Here is a 16,566-nt window from a genome sequence, read left to right as displayed (position 1 = left end):
CTGAGTGGGAACTGTTCCTAGAGGACACAAAGGCACTTAATGACAAACTGAACTTGAATGACATACTTCAGGGCAGCTACTTTGCCATTTCCAACTGTGATGTAGTATGAGCAGTTCATGTTGTTGTGATAATCAAGAACTGAATGGGCCGGGCTGCTGATAACACCATTAGAGCCATTGAAAATGCCACCACAAGCTGTAGGGGAAACAGAAAAAAGAGTGATTAGTGTCTGGATACTAGTTTGGTCCTTATTCTCATATTTCTTTCAGGAGTTTACCCACAAGGAAAGAAAAACCCTTGATAAATGAGGAGCAGTCTTCATTGTGATGCCTAGAACTATTAAATGTGGGATGCCTGTTGGGCTGTGCTCTGCAGTGGAAGACTAATCAGCACTGAAGTAACAGGTTGTTACTAACTCATACCAAATGGCACTGGCACTGTGCAGGAAAAGACTGAGCCTGATTTCAAGTGTCTTGCAGTAGGTCCAGGGAGCAGCAGGATGGGGTGGGTGCCCCATGCAGCAGCAGGAGTGAGAATGGCCTGGAGTAGCTCTGCACTCATTCTAGCTTGCCAAGAGAAACCTGGCTGATATGTGGGCAAAGACATTCCTTCATCCAGATCCTGGCTCCGCGGAAGCCTCTAATCAGCCACACTTGCACTCATAGCCCTGTCTCTGATGTTTCTGGAATAAATGTATGCAGAGCCTCATCATCTGTCAACACCCTGTCAGGGATGGGGCATTGTTGTAGCATTTGTTCTGCACAGAAATGCATAGAGGAATCTCCAGGTATCACTAATCCTGTTCCCCACCTCACCCTGTGCTGGGACTCACCAGCACTGTGGGGTGGCTGAACTGAAGGACTGAATATTTGCTTTCTGGCTAAAAAGCAAGTTAAACTCTGCAGCTGTAAACTCTAGTCACTGCTTGGCTTCTCAGGGTTTCACACCATGGATGCAAATGAGGCCAGGATGTGGCTAATGTTTGTTCCCAGCTTCAGTGCTTCAGGGAACAAAAACTCTAATATCCATTGTTAGCTTATAATCTTAAACTTAGCCAAAAAAAAAAAAGTTTCCCCGAGTCTCCCTGCATCCTGTTGATAAGCTCAGAGCCACACACAGTTTTTCGTGTTTCAAAGAGGATGCCATTGCCCAGGCCACCACCTTGACAAAGACAGTCCCAGGGTGCTGCTGGATGCAGAGTCCCTGACTCCTCAGGCTGGCAGCCTGGAGCACTGGCAGATAAAGGATAGGAGCTGGGAGGATAAAGAATCAGCATTATTCTACACTAGGAGGGGGGAGTCTTTTTCATTTTTTTTCAGCAAACAATGCAACTAGGGGGAAGAGGAATGTTAATTGGCAGAATCTGCTTTGTATACAACAAGCTAATAAAGCTGCAGTCATCCTTCTGAAATGTCAGAAGTCACAAGTCAGATAGCAGCAACTGACTTGAGTGAGTTATGAAGGTCTTTTCCATGAGTAACTGCACATTGTCACTTCTCAGTGCCAGTCCCTCTGTCTTATCTGTATCAGGCCATTCATTTCACATAAAGAATTTAGCCTTATGCTTTTTTGCTGTGGCTTTGTACATGAAGAATGCCTTAAGGGAAATAGCAAAGTTACACACTCACACTTCTTTGCAGTTAGAAAATGATGCTTTTAAACATAAAAGTGGTCTCTACCTGTTAAACCTTGAAAATATTAAAATTGGTTTTTCAAATAAAATCAGTCTTCTGGGATATTCATATTTGTGCAGAAATTCTAAACACAGTTGGAAATTTCTTTTTTGAATTCACATTTCCTCTTTAAAATATAAGAGATCTCTTGTGAATGACAAAAGAGCTTTGGTAAAAATAGCTATTAAAAAGTAAAAATAAATCTATATCCCAGGTTTTATTTACATTAATTCCTAGCACTGCAAGAGGGTCATCAAACGGAGGCATATAGCCCATTTACCTGTTCTGTTTCCCATATTGTATAACGTAGTTTTAGTATAACTGAGAATAAGACCAGTCTCCTGTAAGTGATAAAATCCTTAAAATTAGTTCAGTTAAATAAACTAATGATATTTCTCCTTAGACAATGCAAACAACAAACAAACAAACAAAATCTGCCAAACATTGTTGCATTTCTTTACTACAGAAAAGGAAAAGTGTTTCAGTTCCTGACTTGGTCCCATGGAAAGTCTAGAAATGAGAACTGTAAGGTAACACATCATTCAGAGCATTAATACACACCAAACAGTGCTATGTCCTGGTCCTGAGAATTGTTTTGGGCAAATGCAGAGGGAAAATATACCATCTACAACTATCTAAGGTATTCCCAAAATGAGGTACAGCTTTCCTACATGGAACAGTTATCCAGCTGGAATATTTCTACCCTCTAAAATACAGAACAGTGTATACTCACCAATTGCTCTGTATCTGGCCTGGAATCCAAAGCCTACAATGTGGGAGTCAGTGTAGAAGTTGAGCAGCATCGGTCCAAAGACACTGACTGGGGCAGGGAGCTCATTCCCACAGAGCGTGATCAGAGGATGCACGGCTGCGCTCTTCCCACTGAAGATGCTTAGTCCATCATAAAGACAAATTCTGCTCAGGAGTGCTGGGTCTGCATGGACATAGAGTGTAGGAGTGTTAGCAGCATATTTTACATGTGATTTACTGAGCAACAACTACATAGGCCTCATCCAGGATAAGAATTAAATTTTATATTACTCTCTGTTCCAGGGATCTGAGGACCTAATTTGCTTGCTGAGGAAGCAAATGTCAATTTTTAACATGCAGTAAAACTGCGGCAGAAAGAGTCAAAAAGACCCTGTATATAAGACATCAGACTTGCCTCATTCAACACATCCTATGATCTGGAAAAGGCTCCAGGCCCCTTGAATGTGTGGGAGTTCACAGTTCGGTGAATGCTATCTATGAGAAGATAAGAGGACCCAACAAAAGCATGGATCTCATCTGCAGACAAAAGCAATGTAACTTTTTGTTACAGGCAACTAGCTACCTGGAATTTCTTTCCCCTAATGCAGAATTCAGCACTCAGTGCAGGAAATTTTAAGCCATTAAGAGTGAGATTTTTTAAAAATCAGAAAGTAGTCCATACACTAGCAAGTTTCAGAGCTGACTTATTTCTCCCTGATTTTCCTCAAATTTCAGAGTACCTAAACTCAGGCTCTTCAGCTTGATTCAAGGAAAAGTCAAAAGAAAATTTGATCTTGCTGTGATTTTCTAAAGCAATCTGTTTTAGGGGGAAAATCAGTGTAGATATTAGGCTGAGTGGAACAAAAAGGAACACAGAAATGGAGAGTTTAGCCTTCGATTATTTTTTTCCCACTGGTTTTAAGTTTCTCATTTGCACTTACCTTTCTGGAGAAATGAGACATTTTCTCTGACTCCCTGCCCTACCTTCAGGACTTTCTAGCCATCTCACTGTTTGCAAACAGATTCGACTGAGGTGAGAGGTCTCAAAAATATGGTGGTCAAATCAGTTTCACAGAATCACAGAATATGCTGAGTTGAAAGGGACCCAAGGATCATCAAGTCCAGCTCCTGGCTCTGCACAGCACCATCTCCAAGAATCACACCATGTGCCTGAGAGTGTAGTCCAAACACTTCTTGAACTCTGCCAGGCTTGGTGCTCTGACCACTTCCCTGGGGAGTCTGTTCCAGTGCCCAACCAGCTTCGGGGGGAAGATCTTTTCCTAATATACAACCTAAAGCTCTCCTGACACAACCTCAGGCCATTCTATTGTTTCCTGTCACTGTGCACCACAGAGAAGAGATCAGTGCCTGCCCCTCCTCTTCCTCTCACAAGGAAATTGTAAACTGCAGTGAGGTCTCCCCTCAGTCTCCTCCAGGCTAAACAGACCAAGTGACCTCAGCCACTCCTCATGTGGCTTCCCCTCAAGGCCCTTCACCATCTTCATTACCGTCCTTTGGACGCTCCCTAATAGCTTCAAGTCTTTCTTATATTGGGGTGACCACAAGATCAGTAGCTGAGTAAGAGTGGCAGAGGAATGTTCCCAAAGAAGGACAAGCTGCACTTTCCAGGGGTGTGAGACATCTACCAAGCACCTGCCACTGGCACCCTGGGAGCTCAGAGCCATGTCACCACCTCCCTGTCCAGCTGGGAGCCATAAGCATGGGGAGAAGTTGGCGGTACCCAGTCTGGCACCACCAAGGGATACATGGTGGGAGCAAAAAGACAGCCATTTGGGTTGTGCAAGAAAGCTGAATTAATGCTGTCAGTGAAAAACACAGCACACGCCCAGTGAAAAATTAGTTTTGTTAGTTGTTATACTTAAAGAATAACTTGATATATTTCTTTGTCTTTTCATAATTTACAAGCTTAATAGAAGCTGGTGTGTCACATGTTTATTAAGTTACCATGTTTAGTGACCTGTAGTAGTGGGACAGTTACTTAAACTGCCAAGGACTAATAGGGAATTCTCTAAATTTAACAGGAGAGACGCTGAGCCTACTGTTGTAGCAGAGTGATTCCTGCAGATTGTCCAGTCAAAACAAGCTGCTTCCAGTTGTTGCAGGAAACAAGATAACTCATATTGAACAGGATGACAAGTAGGACTGGAGGGATAGTTCTGTTTCGTGAGAGCAACAGAATGATCTCAGCAGTCAGATGTATTTTAGATCATCTCTGGAGGCTTAATTTTAAAAATTCCTTCTGTCTCGATGAAGACAATGTATGCTAACATGCTTTGCAATTATGTCAATACAGAAACATGGCATGGTGCTTGTCTGACTTTAGTAAGAGTAACTAAGCTGGTAACAACCAGCCACATCAGATAGCTGATTATACTGTTAATAAAATAATTGATTAAAAATGTTCTTCATGTCCTATCCTGTTTTTGAATATTTGATAATGTGATAAAATTTTAAAAAATAATAAATTTTAAAATTCAAATTTAAAAAAAGAAATTGAGATGAGTGCAATTTCAAGATGGAAAAGATTTGAGAAAACAACCTAGGTCATTTTCCGAAAAGACTGGAGAAAGGCATGAAGTGAAACAAATTCCTCAGCAAAGCAGAGTTCCCTAATACTTATCACAAGTTGATTTGCACTGTTGCATTGGAAAAAACCAAGATGGTTGAGGAAGAATTACGTGCAAAAGTCTTAATTTCTAGATTTGAATCCTCATTGTTTGGGCCAATATGATTTATGACTCATGAATCCTGGCAAGACAGATGATTGTTTGATCTCTATCCTGTAACTCATTCTCTTGTTTACACTTTTCTTAACCTAACTGCATTATTCTGTAAATATTCCCCAGTTTTGGATTCTCCTCATGTCATACTTTCAGCCTCTACACATACTCAGCACATCATCAGCAATTATTCTCTGTGGTTTATTTCCTCTAATCATATCATCTTAAATCTTTTCTAGACCAATTTCCATCCCATACACTACAATGAAATAGCTTTCATGAGTCTCCAGAGATCTGTTTGTAGCCAGATGTCAGACCCACATCCTCTTTGAGCTGACAGGCACTTTTCACATAGCCAGCACTGTTTTTTTTCATAAAACCTTGTCTACTAAGAGCTTTTGCTCATCCTTCTGGTATTACTGTATCCTCTCTTCTGATTCATCTATGAGGATTCAGTGAGATGTCTTCTGTCTTCCGCTCCTTATCTCCACATTAGCTCTGTATAATCTCATTTGCAAGGACAGATGCAACTGCTTTCTCTGTATTGGTGACCCCATAAGTTTCCAGTTACTATCTTTAAGACAAACTCTTTCCTATCCTTCCACATAGCTATGACTCTCACCTGGGAAATACTGATTATTTCAACATGGATAATGTACCATTCATTCCTATAGCCTTGACAATATTTCTTCCAAATACTTCTGGAGAGATCATTTATTTGGCTTGACATTATGAACATGTCCCTGTTTCTTTGAATTGGTGCATGCATTTGCTTTCAAGGGCTTTTGTTATCTATCTGCACTCCATTTATCATCTCTTGATACCATTCAGCATTGATACATTGACCCTTGCCTCCAAAGTTCACAAGATAACAGCTTCAGTTGTCCTTACATTACATTTTGAAATATGCCTTTGGGTTGTCTCCTTTCCACTTAGCAGAAATTTCTGTCCAGTCTCATTATTCTCCATAAAACCATTTGTTTGATATGATGCCTGCACATAAACCTTGATGAAATCTGGGCCCCTGACTATCTGATCACTAATACCAATGTTCTGTTTCCTCCTCTCTGTCTTTAGCCACAAATTCTGTTTCATTTAGTATTGAGGCAGAACCTGTCTTTTTGTTTAAAGTCTGTAAAACTTAAAATAATGAGGCTTTGGTTCACAACAGCAGCTTCTGATATAAATGGCAATACAATTAATAATTACTAATGTAGAATAGGTGTTAGCTAGAAACATACCCCTGTGCTGTGTATCAACCAGCTCTGTAGCACAAGATATTGTTTTGAAAGCAAGGAATTAAAATTCTTTCTCATATATATTCTATTTCAAAATAATCTATTGCTAAACTTGTCTATTTTCTGAATTGCCTGGTAACAATTGAGAAAGCAGTGAGAGCAGACTCCAAAACAAAGCTGTGACCCAATCCCAGATTGCAAAATTGCAGACACATGTGTTTTAAAATAGGAGAAATAAACATGTTGTTAAAACATTTTTCAGGTCAACATAGTATAAACACAAAACAGTTGTCTTGTATGGACAGAGTATAAATACTACAGAATTCTAAAAGCAGATATTGCAGGAAACCTACATCCATTTTCTCTATTTTCCCATTATTTGGGACTCTGACTTTATTGTATGCTACACTCACACTTGAAGAGTATTACAGGCACTTAATAATACATTACTGTAGCTGTCCTAGAGGTGAATTTGTCGGAATGTTCATCTGAATAAATCTTATGGACAAAAAATTGAATGTGACTAATTATTTCTTAGATAGTAAGTCCAACAAAAAAGATAAATAAGGGGGTTTTACTAATTCTATTGTGTGATTTGTGTAGACTTTTGATCCAAAGAGGGAGGACAGATGGAAGACATTTATCACTGCAGAAATTGGGCTGAGATAAACTCACCCCTATTTGTTTGATTCTTTATAAAATAACCAAACACAACAATGCAAGTGCTAGCTTATGCAACTTCTTGAAACTGGCAAATCAAAAGAGAGGTTCTGTTAGCATATTGAGTTTGGCACAGGAATAAACATCCTTCACACTGCGAGGAAGTCACAGAAGCTAAGCCAAACTCCATTCATGGGGTCAATCTTGCCTATGTTTTCCTGCCCAGATCTCAATTATCTTGTGTAAGCTATTGTCATGGCTTCCTGCAATAGTCGATAGGTAGAGAGGGAGAGAGGCTTTCAGAAAGTAATTCGCTCCACCCGCACAACACATTTTGTTCTGAGTTTAGAGCCCTCCTCCACTACTAGGAGACAAATCTAGATGAATATCTAAATTAGATGTATATTTTCAGGGCTCAAAGTGAGATGAAAATTGTTCTAGCTACCTAGAAGCAGAGAGTTTAGATTAAATTTTGATCGCAAAATCAACAAATGCAGTTTCCCCCAGTTCTCTCTTGCTCTATTAGTTGCTATATTTAGTGCTTAATACATATTTAATACTTAGTACATACATGTCATGGTCATTTGGTACCAGATACTGACACCATATCACTGCTGTGGATTAACAGCCTCAGTCATGCTTTATAATCAGAACAGGCGTCCCATCATAACTGAAAATATAACTACTCTAGGGCAGAGATCTGTGACTAACTCATGAAGTCATTCCATTTTGCAGCAATGTGTCACTGTGCTATAGACAATTGCCTTCTGTCTTCTAATTTTCTGGAGAAGATATCTCAACTTGTTCAAGTCAATGAGATATGCATGCCTTACAGGCATTATTTCAAATATTTCTTTTCTTAATAACTATGGAAAAAAAACCAATTAGATTTCTTTTGAGAGGTCAAATAGTTAAGAAATTATGTTAACTAGACATGCAGCTAAACTTTAAAACCCAATCCAGAACATCTGTAATAGTATGGTTAAAATTTTAAAGGCTGCTCTCAGCAACAATCTAAGCAGGTGTGATGCTTCCTTGCATATGGAATAGCTAGAAATGTTTTTAACAGATGCTGCCAAACATTGTCCTGCCTTTGCAAAAGAACTAATGGAGTTCACACTGGAAACCCTTAGGCACATGTGCTAAATATATTCAGTGCAACTGCTGAATAAGTTTTCACTTCTGCAATGATAGTTTGCAAGATAGTGGTTTCAATCTTCTTTACAATTTAAACCCAGGAAATTTTTCTTTACTTCAGGATTGTATTTTAAGATTTTGTGAAAAATACTAGTAATCAACTAATACTGGAGAGTGTCATACTTCCTCTTTGCTAACCAGATGTCCATTAGCTCATATCCACAGTTCTTTCATGCGACTAAGAAGTTTTAGCTGGTGTAGCCTAAGGAAGCCTGTAAAAATAAAGGAACAAATTTCCCTGCAAGAAATAGAATATTTTTAGTACTTATGTAGATCTATGTTTATTATTATGTCTGTATCACCTCTCTGCATTAACCCTCTTGATAATAAAAGCTTGGATCCATTTATAAATTAACTGAATTCACAGACAGAATGCAGATTAGTAAATGTACTCAAAGAGTAGTCAAAATTGGCACCATCTGATTCAGCCTAATGTTTAGTGTTTCTGGGGAATAATAATTTCTTCTATGTGAAGAAATTATGTAATTTCTGTGGATTACATTTTATTAAAAAAGAATTCTTAAAGCAGTGGTTTGTATTAGGGGATGAAAAAAACATTTCAGATAAAATAATAGTCAAAACAAATCTTTACCTCAGACCTAAATTAAGTCAGAACTAGAATACTTTTGAATTCAAAACAGTCTGGAAACTTAAAAAGAAAACAAAAGAATCCTATTTTCTGCCTTTGTTGTTGGGTCTGAAGAAAAATTCAAATCACACAACCCAACTTAGTAGCAAATTACTCAATATCTCTTTGTCTGGTGACTTCAAGGGAACCAGATTAAGATGGCCTCAAAATGTGTGATGCCACCCAAGTAGTTTGGACATACTGATTCTTCTGTGTTATCATGGCATGTCCACACATAAAAATTTGACCTTATCAAGGTTGAGAAAGTTTTACCATTCACACCAAAGGGATCAGGACACTGTACTTGTTATTTCTTGGCTAAATGCTGCCAAATTTGACAATCACAAGAGGAACTTTTTTTCACTGGTATATACAGGATAATCACTTATATGCATTTCCCACTGCTGCAGTCTTTTACCTAATTTCTTATTTCTGTGTTCTCACATCCTCCTCATAAAACATCCTTGTATATTTATATCTATTTTATCAGTTAAGGAACAGATGCACTGAAAAGCAAAACAGCTGCCTAAGATCAAAAAGATTGTAAGATTCAATGGCAAAAAAAAAAAAAAAAAAAAAAAAAAAAAAAAAAAAAAAAAAAGGCAGGAACAAAGACCCAGATTAGCCACAGTTGCTTTTATATTCCAAGAAACTGGTAAATTCCCAACATCATTGCAAGATATTCAACAGGTGAAATCTCTCTTCATTCTTCTGGAAGACTTCAATGACTCAAAACCTAACCCTGGAAACTATAAATGTTTGTCTGTAAAAGATTTTCAAAATGGACCAGCAAATTACACCATCAGAGATTTTCAATGATAGAAGACTTGCATGTTTTCAGGTAAGAAATTACACTTTATAATACATACTGAAATTATGAAGAAGCAGTTACCTTCCAAATGAAAAGTCTCAAATTCTAGGATCACCAGTGACTGTGGTCCCTGATCTATGACATAATTGCAGTTCAGATTGTTATCATACTGACTAGGATAGTTTGGAGAGACAATACGACCTTCAGGGCTGGTGAAATTTGCTCCGCATCCTGCAAACAAATAAATAAAGCACAGTTATAATCCAGTGATGATATTATTCTGGGTTTACAGTAAGAAACCCAATAATGTACACAAGGACCTCACCTCTCCTGGTCAAAAAACCAAGGAGAGCAGCATATACCATGATGGCAAAAGCAGGTTTTACACATACACAGAGCAGTGTTTTTGGGAAGTGTAGGGCTTCCCTGCCTAGAGTGTCACATTCTTGCATAAGACCAGGCCGTAGGCCTGCAGCCCACTGACCAGAAGGACACAGCACTGCTCTTCTTGTGGGTGTGGAGCCTGCACATTTCAAAATCCCTCAGTACATACAAACGTACCTGAATTGGAGGGGGGGTTATTGGGGCACAGCAGTAGTTCAGCCTAATGCCCACATTTGTCTAAGTGGTGCCATTCTTGTTCCACACCTGACATCCAGGAGAATGCAGGCTGCCGTAAGGCCATCTCCACATTGCTTTGCTATATGCAGAGCCAGGAAAGGTTTGCCATGCAGAAATTTTCAGACACACAGAACAGTTCATTTTCATTGAGCTCCTTTGGATCCTAATGACTTGCATGGCCTTTGTTTCTCTTTTTTTAAGACAAAAGCTTAAAAGAACGCAGTGCACAGTGAAATGCTGGTATAAGATTAGGAACAGGCATGTGAAGCCTGTGACTGTCTCCACTAAGAGATTGTTAGATGTTACTGACAACGTTAGTGCAAACATAAAGCCAAAAGTGGTTTCAATTCAGAATTCTGTCTGCTTCAATAGTGTTCCTTCTAAGTACTTAGTTTCTCTCTGTTTTAATCTGAATCCCATGAAGGTCAAGCGGTTTCCTTTGGCAGCATCCTACAAAAAAACCCAAGCAACCAACAGCAGCTGAGCAGTACCTTTTCTACTTCTGGTGCGTTTGACCATCACAAAGCACATGCCATTAGGTTAAAGAAATGTCTTCTTAAGAAATATAAAGCTTTAGTTTCCATGCAGTTTAACTATCAATTTTTTAAATTTAAAGCCTGATCATTCTTTTCAGCACACTGGGAAGGCAAAGGTGGCTGAGAATAACTACAAAGGTAGGGCTGCATCTTGGGCAAGTCCAACACTAGAGTTCATTGCATTCAGTATGGAAACTCTTGCTTTACAAATCTGGGCAGAGGCTTCAATGTCTTGTTGGATCAGGGTCTGAATTGCTACACGCAGGTCAAACTAATCCCAAATGGACCAATAGAGCAGCCATCTGGCTTTAATATTACTTACTGCTTGTGAAAGATGCGGAGAAACCTGGCGCAGGAGTATCCTGAGACTGAAATACTGTAGTTATCACATTGTTTGGAGCAACAACGGGATCAGGAGCTGAACTTCCACATCCTGTGGCTAACAAAGCTGCTGCTTCTTCGTTATTTCCTCTCCACACCTGGCAGGGCCAGATTGGAAATGGTTTAGTGCTTTTAAAGCCTAAGTAGTTTGTGGGAATCCACCAGGAATTACATATGCAATTTTTCTTTCCATAGGCTTTGGGTAGGATTCATCTCGCACTGAACCTAAGAGATCTAAGTTGGAGCTAATTACTATCGTCAGTGGAGATAAAAAGGTTCCTCCAAGGAGTGAATCACAGTGAATAAATTAGGGTGCCAGGGACCTCGGAAAGGTATCTGGAGGTCATTTGCTTGAACCCCTCCTGGTAACAGAGCAAATATAGATCAGGTCCAGGGGACAAGAGAAAAACATTTTATGCATTTCATTACCTACTTCCATTTTGTCTCTGCCTACTTAACTCCATACAACCCATGAATGTGAATATCTGTGCATACAAGGCATTATTACATGCAATCCTCATGTTATTCAGTAAATAAAAATCAAAGCTGTCATGCTAGGGTCACATGCAGGCATCAGACTGTGAGATCTGGATCCTTAATACCTAGTGTTGCTAATAATTTTTTTTTAAATTTTGCATTCACTTGTTGAATGACAAGTATCAAATCAAGTAAAGAGTTAATAAAATAATAAAATAAAAAAATATATATAATAAATAAAAAAACAATTATTTTTTTAAATTATTACTTCAGCTGCACCAATAGCCCATTGAAGCTCAATCAAACTATGCATCCAAAAAAGCACATGCAGGTTTAGGTGGGTATTTAAGTGAAATCCTCTTTAGCTAATTACTTAAATATGTGCTTGACGCTCACAGTTTAAGTAGTGAATTTCAAGACAGATGTAAAATGAAACACAGGTATAAATGTTTGATGTTTCTAAACATTTAAATATTTTCCTGAATCATGGTTTTTATTGACAGGATTTAAAAAGTCTGTTTAAATAATTAATTATTTACTCTAATAATAAAATTACTAGTACTGATGTGTTTGAACAGTTTTTTACTGTAGTTCATACCAAAAATATATTAAATCATATGTGATGTTTCAAATATTAAAATAATGTGTTTGAAGAAAACTGAGCAGAAATAGTACAACCACATGAATTGTGATTTCTCTAAGCAACCATCCTAGAAAGGAAAGGGTTAGCCAAGGGTTAGTCTGTAAGTGTAAGCATATGAATCACCTTATTCTTGTGACCAGGTGTTTGAGGCAAAGGATGCTCAAAGGATTAATTTATAGAGTCTGTAGCCTGGCCAAGGTTTTGCAGTGTCACTATTGATTTTGGATTACTCTCTTTTGGCTGCTCAGTTTGGAATAAATGGAAGAAACTTACATCATTCTACAACTTTTCAGACACTGTCATACATCTCAAATTGGACATTCAGAAAAGGAAGTGGACATCAAAAATTTCAGATCTTTCTCTATGGAGAAAATCTCCAATTGACATACTTTTGCTTACGTAATTCAGGGCAGTTTAGGAATCTAAAATTAAACACTTTTACTGAGTGGCATTAAGACTTTCATATTAGTGAAATGTATTGTAACATTGCATCAATTAATTTTTTGAGCAGGTTATGAAAAGACAAACCTAATAGCTGTGGGGTTTTTTTCCCAGCCTTAAATATGAGTGCAACTGTGGTTTTTAAGTTGGTAGGTACAGATCAGATGTACAGCTGTTCAAGTCTTCCTACATGTTGTGAAATTATGTTTGCCCTTTATTTCAAGTGGGAGTTGTACTGCTGGGGAGAAAATGAGCACAAAACCACTGAACATATGCCAAATGCCTGAGAAAAGAATGACACTGAAAAATTCAAAGCATGTCCACTCTATTCTATTGCTGCATAAAAAGGAGGAGTAGTGCAACCTGGACAGTCTAAACACTTATAAAGAAGTTTGGTAGAATTACAGTGTGACATTCCAGGGTTTTTTATTCACTGGAGTAATTGAAAAGATCTTTTCTTTATGCTTTATTTTCTCATTCTTTTCTGGTTGTGAAATAATAGATGTCTTTTTTATATTTTTCATTTTTGGGGAAGCATGTAGGGTGATGGGACCCTCCTGGAGGAACCTCAAGAACTGATGAAAATTAAAATTATATACAGGCCAGTTCACAAAGCACACAGAAAATGGACTGTATGATACAAAAACTTTAGTTTGTATTTCCCAAACTTCGTGCCTTGACAGTCTAAACCATAACAAATGCAAAACAGGGTTCTGAAATCATGACTTCTTAAAGCACTGCTCTGCTGATCTAACCTCAACAATTATTTTACCTTCACATAACTGCTCTGGCAGCTTCCATTGCTGTCTGGAATCTGGAAGTTACTGTGGAAGTTCATCTCCAAGTGTTTGCTTTCATGCGTAATGATGGTCCATGTGCATCTGCTGTTCATGGGAAAGTTTTGAGGCCAATGAGGGGACTTGATTGTACCATTATCTGAATGAATGATTCCACCACAGCCTGGAAAAAATGGTAACAGATGGGAGAAATGTTCAATATTTTTCGGTGGTGTCAGCTTTGAATGGTTGTTTGCTTCTGTGGCTGCAAAGGTGAGAGAGGAAAGCCCTGATACCCATTGAAACTTCATTTACCCCTCTTGAATTTTTTTCCCACCCCTGCAGCAGGGAGGTAGGTACATTCTGGAGGTGTTTCTTTGTACTTCACTATTTTCTTTACAAGCTCGTTCTCCTTGCCACTTCATAGCCTTTTGCAAGGTCCATCTATATACTTGTCATGGGTTAGCAAGCATAGTCCCGGAAGTGATGTTCTTGCAAAGGGGTGCTTACAGCTTCCTCTGTGACCTGACAGAACCTATCAGCTGGCCAGTTTGAATATGGACAATTCTTTGAGCCACTTAAAGTTGTGACCGCCTCTGTGATCCACACGTAAGAATAGACAAACCCTGAGGTAGAGTCTCTGTCTCATTTCTGGTGCTGGGACAGGTGGCTGCGGGCCCCGTATGGGGGCCAGCGGGCCCGGCCCAGGCCCTGCTTGGGCCAGGCTGGGCTGGGCCACGGCCATCCTGGAGCCGATGGGCCCTGCTCCACCCGCGGAACCCCCCTCTCAGCAGGGCTGTGGGCAGACAGAGCGGCTCAGCACCCCTTCTCCAGTGCAGCCAAGATTCAGCTGAAGCTGCCCTGCTGTTCAGCAAAGATCATATGACCAACAGCGATAATCGAAATTCCAGCTGCAAGGCCTAGGTGAGATTAACCCTTTTAGTGCTGTAAAGAGCTGAAAACCTGAGGGAAGAGAAAGAGGAGATGCTTAAAGCTGAAATTCTGTTGTAAAGCTATGATATATCAGAGTACCCATTGTAATTTCATGAAGGCATTGGGGGTCGAGCGTTCAACTTGTACTTGTAAGCAAAAGCACCTGTGCTGAGATAGGCAGATGCTGACGCAGCTGTAATTTCATAAGAAGTTTGAACAGGGAGAGATGGGAGTGATGAGGACTTTTGCTCCAAATGGAAAAGGAGAAAACCTCAGTTCCTAGAGATGCTCCCAGAGATAGTCCTAGAGATGAAGATGAGGAAGACCCTTTGCTCCCAGGGAAGGAGGAGGGCCTCTGTTCTTAGAGATGAAATGCTCCTAGAGATGGGTGAAGAGAACTTCTGTTTCTGAATGGCTCAACCTTAAAATTGTACCCCAAAAACTTCAAGAGTGGAACCTCGAAAGCAGTTGTGGGAAAAGCTGCAAGTTGGGGAAGGGACTTACATGCGAGCAGAGAACCAACCTGGGCGGCTGTCTCGTTGTGATAATGTTTTCATAGCATGGGCAAGAGAGACTCCTCTTCCTGAATGGACTGAACAAGGTTATTATGGATGTGGTAAACAGACTGAACATCTGAGGGTTGTCTTTTTACATTGTCAGTGGGAGAAGGGAGGAAGGTGGGGGGAGAAGAAGTGTTCTGAAGGTGTGATATGATTTTTTTTTTCTCTTCTTTTAGGTCTGTTAATAAACTTCTTTATATTCTTTCAAGTTTGGTGCCTGCTTTGCATTTCTCCTAACTCTTATCTCACAGAAGGTAAACAGTAATGAGTATTTTAGACCAAACCACTACAATACTCCTGGCAATTTGAAGTGAATATTGCTTTGAAAGAGTGCAGGGGTCACAAATACATCTGAGACTGTCGATTCCTCCCCACACCCCACTGCATGCTCATTGTGACAGCCATTCAGAAAAGCACTCTAGGGAAAAAAACAATCCACTGTTATATCCTTTTTTCTTCTCACTCTACAACATGCAAATATTGCAGTTCCACATGTGAATCTATTCAAGCTACATCCGTTTACCCAGGGCAAAATGGTGACTTCCCTGGTCCAGGCAGCCCTGTGGATCTCAGTGGAATTATGGGGAGGGCTGAAAAACATGCCTTTAAAAATTGCTAACAGATTCATTTATAAAGGGGAATAGCTAGTCATGGCTCTGTGGCAGCTCATGTTTTTATACATAAAAAGTTTAGTTAATTTGAAACATATTTGCAAATACCATGCCAAGAATAATTTACTAGGGCTATGCGTACAGTACTAGAAACCCCTTATTATTTCAGATGCAATGTAGTAAAAGGATGAATAAAGAGCAAAAAAAAAAAGGTTTGTAACATCCTACTTTTTCCTCTTAATTGAAAAAATCTATAATAGCTTTAAAAGGAAGATTTTATTTTTCATTCTTCTATGTTAGAAATGGCAAATGTGTTTAGAAGGATGTGAAGCCAAGTTTTGGTCACACATACAGAATATGTGACCCACAGATTCTCAGTAAACAAATAAGAAAGCTGAAGAAAGTAAATTAGGTATATATAGAAAAGAAAACTTTCACAGAGAGAATACTGCCTAGGCACATGGCAGGTGTAGGCTAATGTCTACTACACCTTTGAAGAGTGGGCTTCATTGCACATGAAATCTCAGGGACATCAGGGAATGGTGTCAAAAACTTGTTAAAGTGACTGTATATTCATGCAAGCACAGAGTATTGATATGCTTAAGAAGACACTCCATCAACTAACTGTGTGAATACAGCTACATCATTAGTGGACAGAAAGCTGATCAGGATCCGCCAGAAGGTTTGCAGCTGGAGTTGACACTAGGAAGCATATGCCAGCTCTGTACTGAGGTAGAAAGGCATAGTGATTTCTGCCCTGCCACCATCTGCCACATCTACACATGCCTTTAGTCCTTTAGTGACTTCCCGAAGCATACTGCACAAATGGTGAGCTGCCTTATTTGTTTTTTGTAATCCAGAGTGATGATGATTTCAAGAGAAAGAAGA

At 39.3% G+C, this 16,566-nt stretch overlaps 1 protein-coding gene across 2 annotated transcripts in view; it reads right to left on the bottom strand.

Moving 5' to 3' along the window:
- CUBN (cubilin) overlaps positions 1–16,566 on the bottom strand; it is a 151,870-nt gene that overhangs the window by 25,452 nt on the left and 109,852 nt on the right. For both annotated transcript variants that reach the window (XM_069006729.1, XM_069006728.1), the window contains exons 54-58: positions 13,571–13,758; positions 11,179–11,335; positions 9,781–9,930; positions 2,408–2,608; positions 67–196 (exon numbers count right to left, since the gene is read on the bottom strand). In XM_069006729.1, the coding sequence (XP_068862830.1) occupies positions 67–196; positions 2,408–2,608; positions 9,781–9,930; positions 11,179–11,335; positions 13,571–13,758 (826 nt within the window). The remainder of the gene's footprint in view (positions 1–66; positions 197–2,407; positions 2,609–9,780; positions 9,931–11,178; positions 11,336–13,570; positions 13,759–16,566) is intronic.

Source organism: Aphelocoma coerulescens, chromosome 2 (assembly GCF_041296385.1).
Source record: "Aphelocoma coerulescens isolate FSJ_1873_10779 chromosome 2, UR_Acoe_1.0, whole genome shotgun sequence".
Taxonomy (NCBI): Eukaryota; Metazoa; Chordata; class Aves; order Passeriformes; family Corvidae; genus Aphelocoma; species Aphelocoma coerulescens.
The sequence above is the reverse complement of the archived record's forward strand: the minus strand, read 5'-3'. Positions and strand labels throughout refer to the sequence as shown.